We start from the raw sequence: 15,667 nt of genomic DNA, 5'->3' as shown, positions 1-15,667 counted from the left end.
CACGCATGTATTGTGTGTGGCGTGCGTGCCGGACAGTAAACTGGTTTGATTAGGGTATTTTGTCACTGCGTCTTAGGGAAAAGGCGACGATTTGGAGCATTTCCCAGCGTCGACAGCGGTTGAGGCAGTCTGTCTTGGGCCTGTGCCAGGTGGCTGAGGCCCAGCTGTTTATAGGCCGTGCCTGGAATGGATGCCATATCTGTAGGGCCTTTTGAAGACAAGAGTGGCTGTTTACATTCAAACCACCGAGGTGGCGTGACTCACTTATAAAGGAGAAAAAGGGGGGCAGTGCCAGTGTAAAGGAGCGAGAGAATGTTACGCAGTAGCTTTGGGGAGTAAAAGGAAGTTTGCGTCGGTTGTCGGGACCCCGGGGGAATTATTGCAGTATTGTTCCAGAGAGATGCAGGGACATTCGCGGGGGAGGGGGGGGGGGGGGGGGTACTCCGCCTCCTTTTCCTCTTTCCTTCTTTCCCTGCCCTACAGTCCACTTTTCCACAAAGTTATGGAGCTTAGAGGGAAGGGAAGCTTTTGAACGGTTTAGTTTGAGCCTCTGCATAGTAGATCTGTGTTTATGTTTGGATGTACCGAGGACAGAAGGTGATCAGCTTTGATCTGGTTTAATTACCCTGCTGATTGTGCTGAAAGTTAAGTAAAGGGAAGGTGTAGAAGAGGAAGGTAAGTCCCTCGGCCTTGGCTCTGCACTTGTTTATCTGCGCTCATAAAGTATGGTTTGACCGTTGATCATTAAAGAGAAGATGTATCCGCTTGACCTTGGGTACACCACGTATGTCAGTCATAGTCAGTTGTAGCTTTGTGCGTGTGTGTGTGTGTGTGTGTGTGTGTGTGTGTGTGTGTGTGTGTGTGTGTGTGTGTGTGTGTGTGTGTGTGTGTGTGTGTGTGTGTGTGTGTGTGTGTGTGTGTGTGTGTGTGTGTGTGTGTGTGTGTGTGTGTGTGTGTGTGTGTGTGCGCACGCGTGTGCTTCCAACTATACTTCTCAGTTCGAGAGGACAAGTGTTTGATCAATGGAGGACTGGAAAGTCTTGATTTCAGGGGATGATTATGAGGCTGAGTGGAGTGGAGTGTAACAGAGCATAGCGGTGTGACCAGATTAATGACAGATATTTTCTGCTGCTGTCAGGATTAGCATTGTGCCAGTGGATCTGAAGCTGGAAGGGGAGGTATTAAGCTCTATGCTCTTGTGAAGATTGAGACTGTAAAACACTGTAACTCTTAAGTGCTCAAATCAACATCTGCTGATTTCATCTCCAAATGTTCGTCAACTGTTTCTGAGAACTTGAGGCCATGTTATTTCTTGGGTCTACGCTAGAAAGAGCAGAGGTATATTAAGAATGCTGGCAAGCAGCATTATATGGGACACATTCTCCACACCATCCGATCACAGACAGTTGCAGGGATTCTTGATTGGTTTCAGTTCTGTGTGTAGCCCTTCGCTTAAGGGAGCTTGGTTAGCACAACACACTGGAGTTATTGTCTCACGGGTTTAACTGCAATGTTATGGCCCTCCAGACTAAAAATGGAGTGCAGGCTTTTGAAGGTCAACGAAATGTTTAGAGAAGAATTTCTGGATTCTAGCCCTCTGTGCCTCAAGTAGCCGATTCTAAAATGGATGGAATATAGGAGTGTCTCAAAACCAGTGTATGGAATTGTATTATGATAAACACTTAATTGTTGATTGTTTTATGTTTTACCACTGTTATAATTGTATTGTTTTTACTATACTGATACTCATCAGCTCATGCATCTTGTTTTTCTCTCCTTCAGAGATTCGGCTCAAAGATGGCAGCCCCCACCAGGCACTAAGGCGGCCATGTTAGTGAAGGTGAACAGTATGAGCCGGAGCCAGCCTATCCCCACCGTGCAACAACATCTTCACCACAGTGCTCACAGCAAATCCAACACCTTCACTCTCCACCCTGCCAAGCCCTCTGTGGGACACCTCGGCTCCACCCAGGGATATAAGACTGCCCCGTCTGGCAAAACAGCTGCCGATTCACGTCAGGCACACCACCTGAGAAAGGCTAGCAATGGCAGCTTCTGCCTGGTGCCCTCTGAGAGCTGCCACCCGAGTCCACTGCTTCACAGGTCCCAGACCAGCACGCCTCGCCCTGTCACTCCGCAGTACGGCTGCACGGGACCACTCTACGATGATCCGGTGACAGAGTGCCCCATATACGATGAGCCCCCAATGGACATGGAGGTCGAGGGGGCTCACCTTCACAACGGACCCTCTTTGTCACGCCTGACCCCCACCCACAGCCTCCAGAAGCCTCGTCTCCTCCAGCACCCTGGTTCTTCACACTCAGGCTCCAGACACAAGAGGAACCCGTCTGCCTCTGACTACAGCCCAGCAGGCCTGGAGTGTATCAAGCACATGGTCAACGTGGACCCCAAACAGGGGCACCTGTCCGGTTCTCCTGTCCCCACACGCACACGCACACCCTCCCCTACCATGAGGCAAGACCCTCTCCCGACCCAACATCAGCCACACCTCCAGCCTCAGGCACAGGCCCGGGGTCAGCCAAGGGACAGGGAGCCAGGGACCCCAGGTCCAGGTACGCTAGAGAAGAAGCAGACATGGCGAGCCCTGGAGGCCACCGTACAACGGGCCATGGAGGCACGACACAGCAGGCAGAGCAGCCAGGCCTCGCAGGACTTCCCCACCTCCACGCCACAGGCCATACCAACGTACCAGGACTCTGGTTACTCCACAGGGCCCTCGCCAAGTTTGAGGAGGAAGAGCAGGAGGCGTGTGGGCGCTGGAAGTGGAGCCGGTGGTAGGCCAGGGTCCGTGGGTAGCAGCGGGGAGCTGTGTGCCCTTAATGAGCGGCTGATGGCAGAGATGCGGGAGGTTGTGAGTCGCTCCAACACCATGCGGGAGGTGAGGGCGCCAGGGTTGGAGCCAGAAATGGGCGAGAGGGCGCTGGTGCCTCGGACGCGCTCCCCTGCCGACTCGCTCAGGTGGTACGGAGGGGGAGGAGGATCGACAGGCAGGTGTTCATCGCGAGAGGACGTCACAGGTGGCGCCAGTGCCCGGTCGCTAAGCAGGACAGGGAACTACTGCAACCCGGCGGCTCTGAGCCCCCTGGAGATCCAAGGGAGGCAGAAGAGGACGTTTGAGAAGGTGGACACCCTGGAAAAGAGCATCACTAGCCAGGCCAGTCTCTCCTCACCAGAGACCCCAGGACCATCCTCACAGGTGTGTTTTGTGTGTGAAAGAGAGAGATAGGGAAACAAATGCATAACCTGCGCTGACAGAAATATATATTGACATATAATAACCTGGTGACTATATCACTACTTATCTCTGCCTATATGCACTATATACATTCTGTCCCTTGGGGTAATTTATCACACTTCATGTAAGTTATTAAATGTTATTAAAGCTGCAAAATATTTATCTGTTGTTAAGCGCATACAATTTTAATCTTAACCAATCTGTATGGTAGAGTATGTTAATGCAATATAACTACCACAACTGCAGTGGTTGGAGGTGATCCTGTGGCCAGGTAGAACCACTACTGGTTGGCAAGAGGTATTGCATGAAACTAATGGAAATGACTTGCCTTCCCAACGTGCGGGAGACCTGTGTTCATTCGTAAAAGTTAACAGAGATTGTAATCCGTTTTGATAAATCCAATATTATCGCATTTTCCTGCCTGGTTAAGATTTCAATATTCTGTGCTGTGTTTATTCACGGGGGTTTGCTTGGATTCAATTTTATTTATTTTGTCTGGAAGTACTAAGTTTGTTGGTGCCTGTCCAGGAGCCCATTTGCTGTGAATTCTGCTTCAGTGTGTCACATGAGGCCAAGTTCTGCTCCACAAAAGCATTTGGGAATTTTTTACCCCTTGCCTTTTTGTATTGTTGTCCCCTCCTCTGAGATCCTTAAATGGAAGAATGGTCAGATTAGATTTGAAAAGCATAGATTTGGATCCTAAAAGTATTTTTACAGTACATTGATTACGATATTTTTTTTTTGACCTGGCAGAACAGTACATACGCTCATGGACATACACACAGAGCCATTCAATGGTGAATATCTCGTCATCAGACGTTGTTACGACAGGTGCACATGATTTGAATTAGGGGAAGTATTTGAGTTCTCCAAAGAGTTATATAAGCAGCACAGCAGAATTTGGTAGTCGGAGCCGAGCACCGCACGACGATCTGCTACTCCTAATCTCTAAAGCCTCTTCAGCCAAATCACACCCATGCCTCCATACATTATGGTCTGGCCTGTCAGAAATGAGTTCCAGGACTCCAGTGAAACCATAGAGGGAATGTTTAATTCTGCAGAGCGCTCTGGGATGGAAACAATAAGGGCAAAAGATCCTATCTGGCTGTGAGAGAAGGAACAGAAGCCATTTTGTGGGTAGCGCCTCTTACATTCCAATCTCCAACGCACAACTGGTCCAAGATATTAGACAGTGGGCACCGCAGAGTATAATGGCCACAATCCCAGCAGCACCTGTCACCCTCTTACCGTCCTCCATCTGCCCCACGCAGCAGTTTTCTTATACCCACATGCCAGTTCTGTGGCAGGGCGTCAGGGGCCCATGCCTAGGCAGAGAGATTCAGGACATGGCTTCCCCTGTTCAGGAAGGAAGGCTGCTGTGGGCCATATGGCCCAGGTTTGGCAGTTGATGGAGAGAAGGGAAGGGAAGTGAGAGTTGGTACCAAGATTTATTTGTTATTGGCACCACTATAGCAATATTAGACGCTGGCCAAAGAGCTCTGACTGACCCCTCTAAGCCTGTCCTGGAATGTTCTTCATACCTGCTGTTCTATCATCATGACACACGCACATAATGCTTACACAACACATACACATGTATTCACTCATACAGATTATGGCTTTCCGTCTATGACTGTGTGGAATGTTATTCTATACATTTCATGTCTTAATGCTTAGCACTTCCTTCATTCCTTCCTTCGTTCAAAGGCTTACAATTTAAACTCAAAGACTTAAGACAAAAAAGTAATTTACTATATAACTCAGAGGGGATATTTGACATTTTAGGGCCTTCTGGAGAACTGCCATTTTGGTGTTACTAACTTATTACACAGCTAAGTCACCACTCTTTTTTTTGTTGCATCTGTAAGCTATCAGTATAAAAGAGTAATGGAAAGAGTGAAAAGAATAGTAGGAAAATAACTTGTATGTTTAATGTCTCTAGTCTGTACCTAGTTAAAAATACCCCTGCTTGCATTTGGTCTTCTGGATTTGACCCCTGCCACCTATTTAAGACCCATCAACTCCATACAAGCGTATAGAAACCGCTGCCGAAACCATGCCAAGCCACGGTGATCTGCTCTATTTAACGGAGAAACCCTAAATCTAAAGTCCAGCATGTCTGGCACTCACAAAGTCTGCATAACGTCATAGTCTTATTCAAAAGATACGCCAACGTGTCGTGTTTTATGAATTTTGAGCTTTGATTTGGCTCAGGTTGTGTGTTGTTCCTGGCTATTTGCAGAGTGTATCTGAACCGCTGGCTTTTTCTCTGCAAGGGGCGGTGAGGGGTTCCTTATGGCCATAAAGCCCCAAAGTAGGGATCACAGAGAGGACTTGTGTGAGACTTCACCACAGTATAGTGTTGAAGAGGAGTTGGAACTGGCATGGGTGCTATGTCCCTCAGAGGTCAGGGTCCTTGCAGACAGTTGAGGGATAATGTTTCACAAGTCTTTTCCAGTTTTAGGAAATGAATGTTCCGATCCTGCTTCAATCGCCCCCCTGAGCCCTAGCACTGCAGAGCGGAGCTGAGTAGGAGAAAGGCAGCCCAGCTCCTGCCGTGACACAAAAGATACTGCAGCTGCACTCACACAGTTTATACCTCTGCTGCACTGTCCCCTCTTCCTCCCTCCCTCATTTTCCTCCTCCTCAACTACTGTTTGCCTAACTCCTGTTCTCTTGTCCATCTCTCTTGCCTCCTCCTCCCCCTCTTCATCCTGCAGGTGGGCACCCTAGAGCTGCAGGCTCAGTTGGAGAGCAGGAAGAAAGGCATGGTAGACGGGCGGACCAGCTCGCTGGGCCCACACCGGCCTGCCGCCCATGAAAACCGCGAGGCGGCCGCCTTAGATGGAGGCAGGGCAGGAGGCTCCGCCTACCAGCTCTCCTATGCCACCCTACGGCAGCCCCCACCGCCAGACATGGGCATGGAGGACTGGGCCAGCAAGCACCTCAACATGCACACGCAGGGCCTGTTCCGCCGCCGGGTCTCCATCGCCAACATGCTATCATGGAACCGCGGCTCCATCAAGAAGCCCATGCTGGTGACCAGCAACCGTGCCATTCGGAAGGAGGCTTGCGAGATGTTTAAACTGGTGCAGGCCTACATGGGGGACCGGCCGTCACGGCTGGACCGCCGCCACTGCGCCCTGCTTATTGTCACCAAGTGCTGGGACATGCCGGGGCTGAGGGACGAGCTGTACATCCAGCTGGTCCGGCAGACCACGGGCAACACCAGCCCCAGGAGCCTGGCAGCCGGCTGGGAGCTCATGGCCGTCAGCCTGGCCTTCTTTGCTCCTTCACCCAAGTTCAGGTGCTACCTGGAGGGGTACATCCAGAGACACACCGAGCCCACCAGTGACAAGAAATGTGAGTCTCAGACTGAGCAACAGGGTGGGTCACCTTTCTCTTTTTCCGTCCCTCCCTCTGTGTTTCTCATCATCTCATTTCGCCACCTGTGACTTGAGTTGATTGATGGAAGTCTTTTATTTTTAAACTAATTTCCCCCATTTTCTCTAATGTTTTCCTGTTTGCTAGTGGAATTCTAATCTAATATTATCAATTTAATATGGGCATAACATCAAATGAACTCATCGTTTATGTTGAGCCTGGTGAATGTAATTGGGCCTTGTGCTTATCAGTTGGACTTTCATTAATGTCTGCTCTCTTTTCTGTTTTATAGTGACTCAGTTCATATTGGAACAGCAGGAGCTGAAGCTGAAGAAGAACTCAAAGTCCAGAAAGAAGCGAAAGCAGAATACAGAGGAGGAAGAGGGTAAATAACTGGTTCTTTTGCTCCCCCCCCCCCCCCCAGTTTGCTGGCTCAGATAACTTGGTATGGGTTAGAGGTGGGTGGTAACAATTCAGATATTTAAAAAAAAAACTGTGACGACTGTCACCTGTCGCCTTCACCGGCCGTCCAAGCCCACAATTAATTTAGATGTATCCAGATGATTGGTAGATGGAGATAGGCGGAGATATCCGATATGCATTGGCTGTGTTCATGAGTGGGAAGCCAGCAAGGGAGTTTGTCTTTGTCGCAGCTCTAGTGTCTCCTACTGGCTGGTCGGTTACTTGAACTGGGAGAAATCGTGTGTTACACTTGTCATTATCAGTTGAAAAGAAGTGGATGGTGACTCCACTTGTACCATGGGGGTGACAAGATGACCTTGTAGGTCATTGTTGAAAGGGAATTTGCAAAACCACTTAATTGATCAATAATAATAAAGAAATACATAGTTTTAGGTATTCAGTGTGTCCCTTGGGTTTGACAGGGTGGTGAGGTGGTTGGAATGGAACTGCAGTGAATGAGAGACAAACAATATTTATTCTCTACTCTCAAAAAGAAAAAAGGCTATCTTGGATCTGCAAGAGATAGAAATCATAACAAATCAAACATATCGCTCCCTGTAGGGCGAACACTCAGGAGTGGGATGGAAAGTTGTGCTGGCTGTGCGTACATGAAACGCTGTGCACTGGCTTCCCTTGTAGACACAATGGATGGTTTTCACAGAAAGAAAGGAGGGCCTGAGAAGAAGAAAAATATGTAGGTTGAAAGATTCAGAGTGGCTCTATAGACACACAATGAACTGCTCAGTGACTCATACTAGTGGTCTCATTTAGCATTCCCACATAGCATGGCAGTCACCCATTTAAAGGAAGCCTACTCACTGGCACATGCTCTCATTAGGGCAGGCCACATGACCAGCTCTGGTGATGTCGCCAGCGACTCAGCGAGGAACCCAGCTATCTGGTAGCTGTCATCAAAACGGTGGTCCCACATAATGTCCCATCGATGACTCAGACGAGGTCATACATGCAGAACAGCTCCAAAAAGAGAGCCTCCTCCACAAGTCGCTGACTAACTCCAAATGTCTTTAGTGAGAGAAGAATCGTGTCTTCAGGGAAAGGGGGCTATTATTGCTCTCGATGAAGGCTAACCGCCAGAAGAACAAAAAAGAAAAGTCCATGCAGGCCATCCACGCAAACAGTATAATGAGAGCTGCTGTCTGCCTGATGGATAGAAGAGTTGGAATGCAGTGCGGTGCATCTGACCACAGTATGGAGCAGCTGGGAGTAGAAAGGGTGGGAGTCGTGTGTGGGAACTGGAGGCCTGTTGTCGGTCCCGGACCTGACATCGGAATGGGCTTCGAGTCTCGACTCCTTTGGGCTCAGGGTGTGTGTGTGTGTGTGTGTGTGTGTGTGTGTGTGTGTGTGTGTTTTGGGGGGTGCTCGGTAAACAATGGGACTTACTTAACACAAGTGTCATCGTCTAGGCTCAGAGACAAAAACAATAACCATGTTGAGATAGACGTCATCAGTTCATCCTGGGCGTTGTGTTTCATCGTTAAACAGGTGTTCTCAGCCTGTTGCAGCAAACTGGTACTCAAACTCTTAAAAAGAGCCGATCTCTCCTGGACTTGCATTTCTTTCTCGTTGTTTTCATGGTACTACAGCCATCATACAACATGTAAGCAAAGACCTCCATGAGTGTTCAGTGCTATTGTCACTGCGGCAGGGGAAAGAATGGGGCTCACCACATTTGCTTTCTTCACAGCAAATGAACACAACCTCTGTGTTGGGACGCCTGGGAAAGTAAATCTTCCAGATCATGGGCAAATGATTGGTATGATCTCTTTAATTAGATGTAATTATAGTTGAACTTGGTCAGACTAACAATAGTTGCGAACATGCATATGAGTCACCTGTTTGCTATAAATCTGGGGGGCTTTGGCACAGGGGAACATTCCGGAAAGGATGTTTTTTCCCCCTCTTTTTTCATTTTTTTTCACCCCAGCATGTGGCGTTCCATCTGGCACTGGTTCAGGTACCTGAGACAGAATACTCTGGGACCCCGTGGGTGTAATTGAACAGACTGTACAGAGGAAGTGGAGAAACCGGTGTTTGGTGTAAACTTGAGTTTCCACGGAAATGAGGAATGGGGATGATTTCCTTTTGTGAGTGTAGATGGTGACCGGTAAATTGTGATTTCCTGTTCACCTTTTTTGTTTTTACAAACTGAGGTGTTTGAAATTCAAGATTAATTCTCCGGTGATGGCAGACTAGGCTGCTGTGTTGTGTTTTGTTGTGTGTTGTGATGTCTCTTGGAAGCATGTGCCACCTCCAAAAAAAGAACGTCATTCCTCTGATGTGGCACGTTTCAGAAATAGATTTGAGCCCTCCGTAAAGTACATAAGACAGGTAGTAGAAGGCAGCACTGTGTTCCTCATTCCCTCTGATGACCTATATGTCTGATGAATCACCTGAGAACAGGATGCGTAGGCCGGCTCCTGCCTGTAAAGCCTTTGTTGTACTGGAGTAAATCTTTCTCCAGCCTTACAGTTTCGACGGGTCTGTTCTAATCCCCATATGTCAGAATCACACCATCCACATTTGGTCTCTCAAATTACCACTGACTGCCTGCCACTGCTTGGGAGGGGTTAAACGCAACCATTCACTAGTTTATGTGTTCTTTAATGTCAGGTCCTCATATGGACCGGTTTGGGTTATGTTGACGAATCAATGGCAGGAATGTGTCTGTTTCTTCAGGTGTTGGGTTTCATTGTTGGCTTTCCTGTCTCCTAACAGGCCTGCCTATCAGCACATATGCCAAGTTCTGCTATCGGAAACTACAGAAAGTTGCAATAACTGGAGGAAAAAAGGTGAGTCATACGAAATATACAGTAATGATATAATATGGTATAGTAGAGCAAATAGGTAGCTTTTATTGCCAAATCAGTCAACTCATTTAAAGATACTACTGTGCAACTTATTCATGTTGCACACAGTCATAGGCAGACATATAATTACAGGTAAGCTGACACAGTCACAGGTGAGACCTAAACATAGGCCCAGTCATATTGCCTTCCAGACATAATCACAGATCTCAGGCAGCCATAGACACAACTATGATTAGTATCATAGTATCATAGTCCCTCCCCTAACCCCCCGACAGACAGTGGTGGAAAAAGTACTCACATGTGTTACTTAAGTAAAAGTATCAATACTGCAATGTAGAATTACTCTGTTACAAGTAAAAGTCTGGAATTCAAAATTTACTTTAGTAAAAGTACTTAAGTATTGGTATCCAAATGTACTTAAAGTACCAAAAGTAAAGGTACTAAAATGTTTGAAAATAGCAGATTGCTATTCGCTAGTATCGCAGATCGCTATTATCACAATGCGTTGCATCGCGACGTGTTGTGAGCTTGTAGATCGGCAATTTTCAAATAGCCTAGGTATAAAATAGGGCTAAAGTGGTTAATGTATGTTGTATATTTATACCTGCAAAGTAACTAGTAACTAAAGTTTTCAAATAATTGTAGTGGAGTAAAAGTACAATATTTGCCTCTGAGATGTAGTGTAGTAGAAGTAAAAAGTATTGGAAATTGGAACTACCCCGGTAAAGTAAAATTTCCTCAAAAGTTTACTTATGTACAGTACTTGAGTAAATGTACTTAGTTACTTTACACCACTGCAGACAGAGGTGCTAATCTTCCCCTCTCCTCCCTCGCCCTTAGGGTCTCCGTAAGCCCACCTTGGAGGAGATAGACCACAGCAGACGGGCCATCGTGACTCCCTCGCTGTTCGGCAGTTCCCTGGAGGAGGTGATGGAGCGGCAGAGCGAGTTGTTCCCAGACAGAAAACTGCCCTGGGTGCAGGTGCAGCTCTCTCAGTACGTCCTCGCGCTGGGCGGAGCCCAGACGGAGGGCATCTTCAGGTGAGGCTAACAAAAACTCCTGTCGACTAACGTGCCATGACACGACTTGTGTGAGTCTGAGTTAGGGGTGTGTACGGTGACACATAGTATGTATACGGTTTAAGAGCCTATGTGTGTATGTAGGTGTGGGTGGTCCTGGGTGGCTTTAATGTAGGCTGCCCCTGTTTGCAATATTCAGGATGGACAGCAGAACAAACATGGCCCCCACTTTACTCCGGAGACTAGCGCTGTTTAATTTGATGCTTCATAATGTGGTTTACATTGCTGCCTAAGCTGAGGTTTACAAGCACAAGAAAACACAAGCTTTTGCTTTGCTTGTGTCTCCACGTGCACATTGAACAATTTGTTTGCACAAAGGGTGATACTGGTTCCTTTAATTCTGGGAGATTTTCATTTGTTTTTGACTCCTGTCTCTGTTCATCAAACATCTTATCTCCCTGTGAAACTTTAACTCCCACTTGGATATGTGCCTGAACAGTGTGTTGTTTTATCATCACGACTGATATATATTTACTTTATTCTGTTGTTATTTTGGCTGCAAAGAACAAACCAACAAGGGAACAGTATATTTCCAAAGTCACCACGCACATTTGGACCCTGTTGGGTGGGCATGAATGATAGACTCACCACAAAGCGTGGATCATTTGGAACACTGGGAGTAGGGTTCCCCCTTCTGGCCAACGTATGTACTGTAACTATTCTTCTGATCCTCAGGGTGCCTGGAGACATTGATGAAGTGAATGCATTGAAGCTGCAAGTGGATCAGTGGAGGATCCCAGAGAACCTGTCAGACCCCAATGTTCCTGGTGAGACAGGCTCTACCCTCTTCTATGATTTGAACTTGTGTGGGTGTGTGGGGAGATGAAAAGTACCCAGAAAGAAATCGACCTCATAGGGACATTGCTCGGGTTTTCATAAAGATAATGTCATGTTTATGGTTGAAAAATAGTTTTTTCAGACTAGCGAATTCATCACGGTAGTGAAATCATCAATTGATATCAGAGGAGAAATGTAGTTGTCTCCACCCTTCTTAAGACCGACTGTAGGGTTCAGCAGTCCAGTGACAGGGATAATAGACAATAGACAATAGACAGGGGGGGGGGATTGGGAAATGGCATGATAACAAAATTAGGGGGAAATTTAAAGAGAGAAAAAAAGGTACATATAATAATAACATTAATTTAAAAAAAAAGGATATGGATACAATTATGAAAAGATTCAGGTTAGGCATTTAGGTGTGGTTAGGTTTAAGGTTAGGGTTAGATTTAGTTTAAGGGATATAGGGAATTTGAGTTTACACAGGGCAAATACAATGGGGAAAGATGGAAATAAAAGAAAATTATCTTTGTGTCGGTGTGTTAACCTATGTGGCCTATGTGTCTCATTCAGCCTCGCTAATGAAGCTGTGGTACCGAGAGCTGGAGGAGCCTCTCATCCCCATGAACTTCTACCTGCAGTGTGTCACCAACTATGACGACCCGGTGGAAGCCATCGCCGTGGTGCAATCTCTGCCTGAGCTCAACAGGCTGGTGCTGTGCTACTTCATTCACTTTCTGCAGGTAACCCTAAACCCACTGGAATGCTGCTAAATGCAACAGAAATATTTTCTAGTATATTCCATGCTGGGAACATAATGTGCGTTGCGTAGAAATAGAATGGTGTAGTATGGTCATTTCCATTCATACTAGAAATGCTGTACTTCTGTGTCAAACACAGAAGAGGAAGTAATCGTTCCACAGAGAACCTCTGTGACGTGTTCTGCACGATGTGCAGGTCCCTGTATAAATAGTAATAAGCGTCATTGGGTCCCACTCCCCCAGTAAAGTAGGTTGCTGAACACGGAAGTAGGGTGCTTATGACCTATATCCAATCTTATATCTAAGGACAAACTGAATATGACCCAGTTTAGCTCAAAGGTCAATTTGTGGTCTCTTAGCCCATTTAGACCTGAGGCCCATTCTAAAAACGCCTTCTAAATCCTGACATAGGTTTTCTGAAACACTTCAAATATTTATTCAAAAATTACAACAAATGTATGTTGCTATATACCGCCCAAAATGGGTTAACTCACTGCTCGTTCTCTTCCTCTGCACATTCTAGGTGTTTGCTCAGCCTGCCAATGTGTCTGTCACTAAGATGGACGTCAACAACCTGGCTATGGTGATGGCCCCCAACTGCCTCCGCTGTCAATCTGATGACCCACGGATCATCTTCGAGAACACACGCAAGGAGATGTCCTTTCTCAGAATGCTCATTGTCCACCTGGACACCAGCTTCATAGAGGGGGTTGTGTAGACGGATCTAACTTATTTGCTGGATCCGTTCCAGTGTCTATACAGTTCCACAGGTTCAAAGGACTTCTACAGTCATACACATGTACTTGGTCTCTTTCAAAAGCACACTGGAAATGTTGAGGGTGAGACAACAGAAGTGGGACTCACATGAAGACAAGATGTCCTTGCCTAACCATGTTGTACAATGCATAACACAATCGTTTGGAAATTGATCCAATGGGCTGTCCTGCTTTCATACTGTAGGTCAATACCCATCACCTTAAGGGTATTGTACTTTTGTGATACCAAATCCACATTGATGGATGGTTTTGCCAGAGACAACGTGACTCATGGCAACTCTAATGTTCTTTGGACTAGAGTTCCTTTTAATTACTGTATTTTTTTAACAGCATGAGAAAAATTACTTCTCCGTTATTCTCACTGAATACAAAGTGCTACAATTTCATTTGCAAACCGTGATGTGTAAAGATTCTGACATGTTCACAAGATGAACAAGGAAACTGTATCCGATAAAAGAGTGCAGTCAGCTGCCTTATTTATATCTACTAATAGAATGTTGATGCTTGGCTTTTTCTCTGGCTGTCTGGTTTCATACAAGTGTGTTTGTGCGAGAGGGATAAAAGACACAGCCTTTTGTTTATTATGTACAGAAATGTTTAAAATGATGAGTATGACAAATATATTGTAATGTCTTATTCATATGCTTGCCAGTGACGTTGTTAGTGGTTGTAATGATAGGATCCTGGCTGTCACAGTCTCCTCTTGTTAATTTCATGGCATAAGGGCTAATTTATACTTTTTCGAACATCATATGACAAAAAAAAATTTCAACAGAAAAATACACAATCTTTTTGGAAATTCTTTGGATTTTTTAAAAAGGTTTTTGCCTATAAAGACATAGCCAAAATAGGGACGCTAGGGTTAATGTGGTTAATGTCATTTTTATAGTTTGATGCAGTATAAATTAGCTTTGAGGGTAGTACTGCTTGCCATGAATATTTTGGTAAACTGTACAGAGCCGACATTTCAAAGCACAAACGGATGTGTTTTGAGATTGCGTCGCAAGCTTTTTTCAGTGCTGAGATCAGACACAAAATAAACATGAGAAAGGCTTTGATTTGACAACTCATAACACTGAACTGAAGCCAGCCGAGGGTGATAAAATTACAGTCTGTGTGGTCTGTATGTAGTAGTTACATGGGTGCTGGTTATGCCACTGATGACAGCCTTTCCCTCTCTTATCTGTATGTAATATCCCAAACTGAGATTACCTTCTCTTATTTTTGTTGCGGTCTGTACTTCTTTCTGGCTCAGGTGTAAAAATAAAACGGGTGTTGGATGCGATAACTATACTTGGCCTTCCCTGCAGACTGAGCATTAGAAGATAACTAACACAGGCTCCCATAATGAGGATGGAGCATTGTTCAACTGTCAAGCACTCTCAGAATGTAGATAAGGCTTTCAGTTTCCTCTATGGCTTTGCCAATGTAAATAAAATCTGTTTGTAAATAATGTATTCTAATGAGTGTATTCTAATGATCCAAAGTAAAAGTGAAGCTTTGTGTCTGTGAAATGACAAGTAAAAAAAAAAGACAAGTGTTTTTTGTAATTAGTTAATTTACCTGCTGTGAGCGTCTGCCTTAGAGAGATAGATCTGATTCAAACCACTATTCATGTGTGTGTGTATATGTATGTTTGCATACCCCCTTGTTATAGTATGGAATGATTGTCCATAAATAAAGGTTTGTTCAATTGTAGATTGATTGGCTATTTCTGTCTAAAACGATCTATGTGTTGAATTGAAATGTGGCCAAGATGGCACATCCATTAAGATGATGTTTTAATTAATTCTACGGAAAATATTATGCATTATCATACATGTATATTTTACAAGATTTTTTAAAAGATTGAAAATTAAAAACAACTAGAACTGTGCCACCCTTCTCACAATGAGAATACAATTTGTGGATGGACAGACCGTAGACAGACTACTATGAGAAACCATGACATTTTCAATCTCAGGTAGAATCACCTTGAAGATCCTATCCTAAAATACTGTCACTGTAGGTCAAATCTGCAATATCTGCTATTTTTAAAAGATTTTGAAAGCATAACATTGAGCTTCAGTGAACCAGGAAAAGACCACACATGCCATATTGGTAGTCTCATATCATGATATTGACATAATATCAATATACTGCCCAGCCCGACCTCTGGGAATATGATCGCCGACCATTAGTATACCACACAATACATGTTATTTTAGAATACATTTTACATGGCGAGTTATTCAACATCATAAAACAGTTTTTTGATTGGTAAAAAAAATGGTTTTAGTATGAATTGAGTCAGAAACTGCAGTTAATGAAGCCATTTTACCATATTATACTACACATAAAATTG

General features: G+C 45.2%; 1 protein-coding gene across 4 annotated transcripts in view; it reads left to right on the top strand.

The window, feature by feature from the left end:
- arhgap46a (Rho GTPase activating protein 46a) overlaps positions 1-15,021 on the top strand; it is a 39,451-nt gene extending 24,430 nt beyond the window's left edge. For 2 of the 4 annotated variants that reach the window (XM_084061340.1, XM_084061342.1), the window contains 8 exons: positions 1,783-3,217; positions 5,977-6,643; positions 6,933-7,025; positions 9,839-9,912; positions 10,771-10,970; positions 11,685-11,776; positions 12,360-12,529; positions 13,071-15,021. In XM_084061340.1, coding sequence (XP_083917466.1) covers positions 1,783-3,217; positions 5,977-6,643; positions 6,933-7,025; positions 9,839-9,912; positions 10,771-10,970; positions 11,685-11,776; positions 12,360-12,529; positions 13,071-13,265 — 2,926 coding nt within the window. In that variant the 3' untranslated portion in view covers positions 13,266-15,021. Of the gene's footprint in view, positions 1-543; positions 676-1,782; positions 3,218-5,976; positions 6,644-6,932; positions 7,026-9,838; positions 9,913-10,770; positions 10,971-11,684; positions 11,777-12,359; positions 12,530-13,070 lie in introns of those variants that run through there. The other 2 variants (XM_084061343.1, XM_084061341.1) reach the window with 2 other exon arrangements.
- Positions 15,022-15,667: the final 646 nt, after the last annotated feature.

Source organism: Gymnoscopelus microlampas, assembly GCF_963454915.1.
Source record: "Gymnoscopelus microlampas genome assembly, chromosome: 7".
NCBI classification, from domain to species: domain Eukaryota; kingdom Metazoa; phylum Chordata; class Actinopteri; order Myctophiformes; family Myctophidae; genus Gymnoscopelus; species Gymnoscopelus microlampas.
This window is presented reverse-complemented; position numbering and strand designations above follow the sequence as displayed.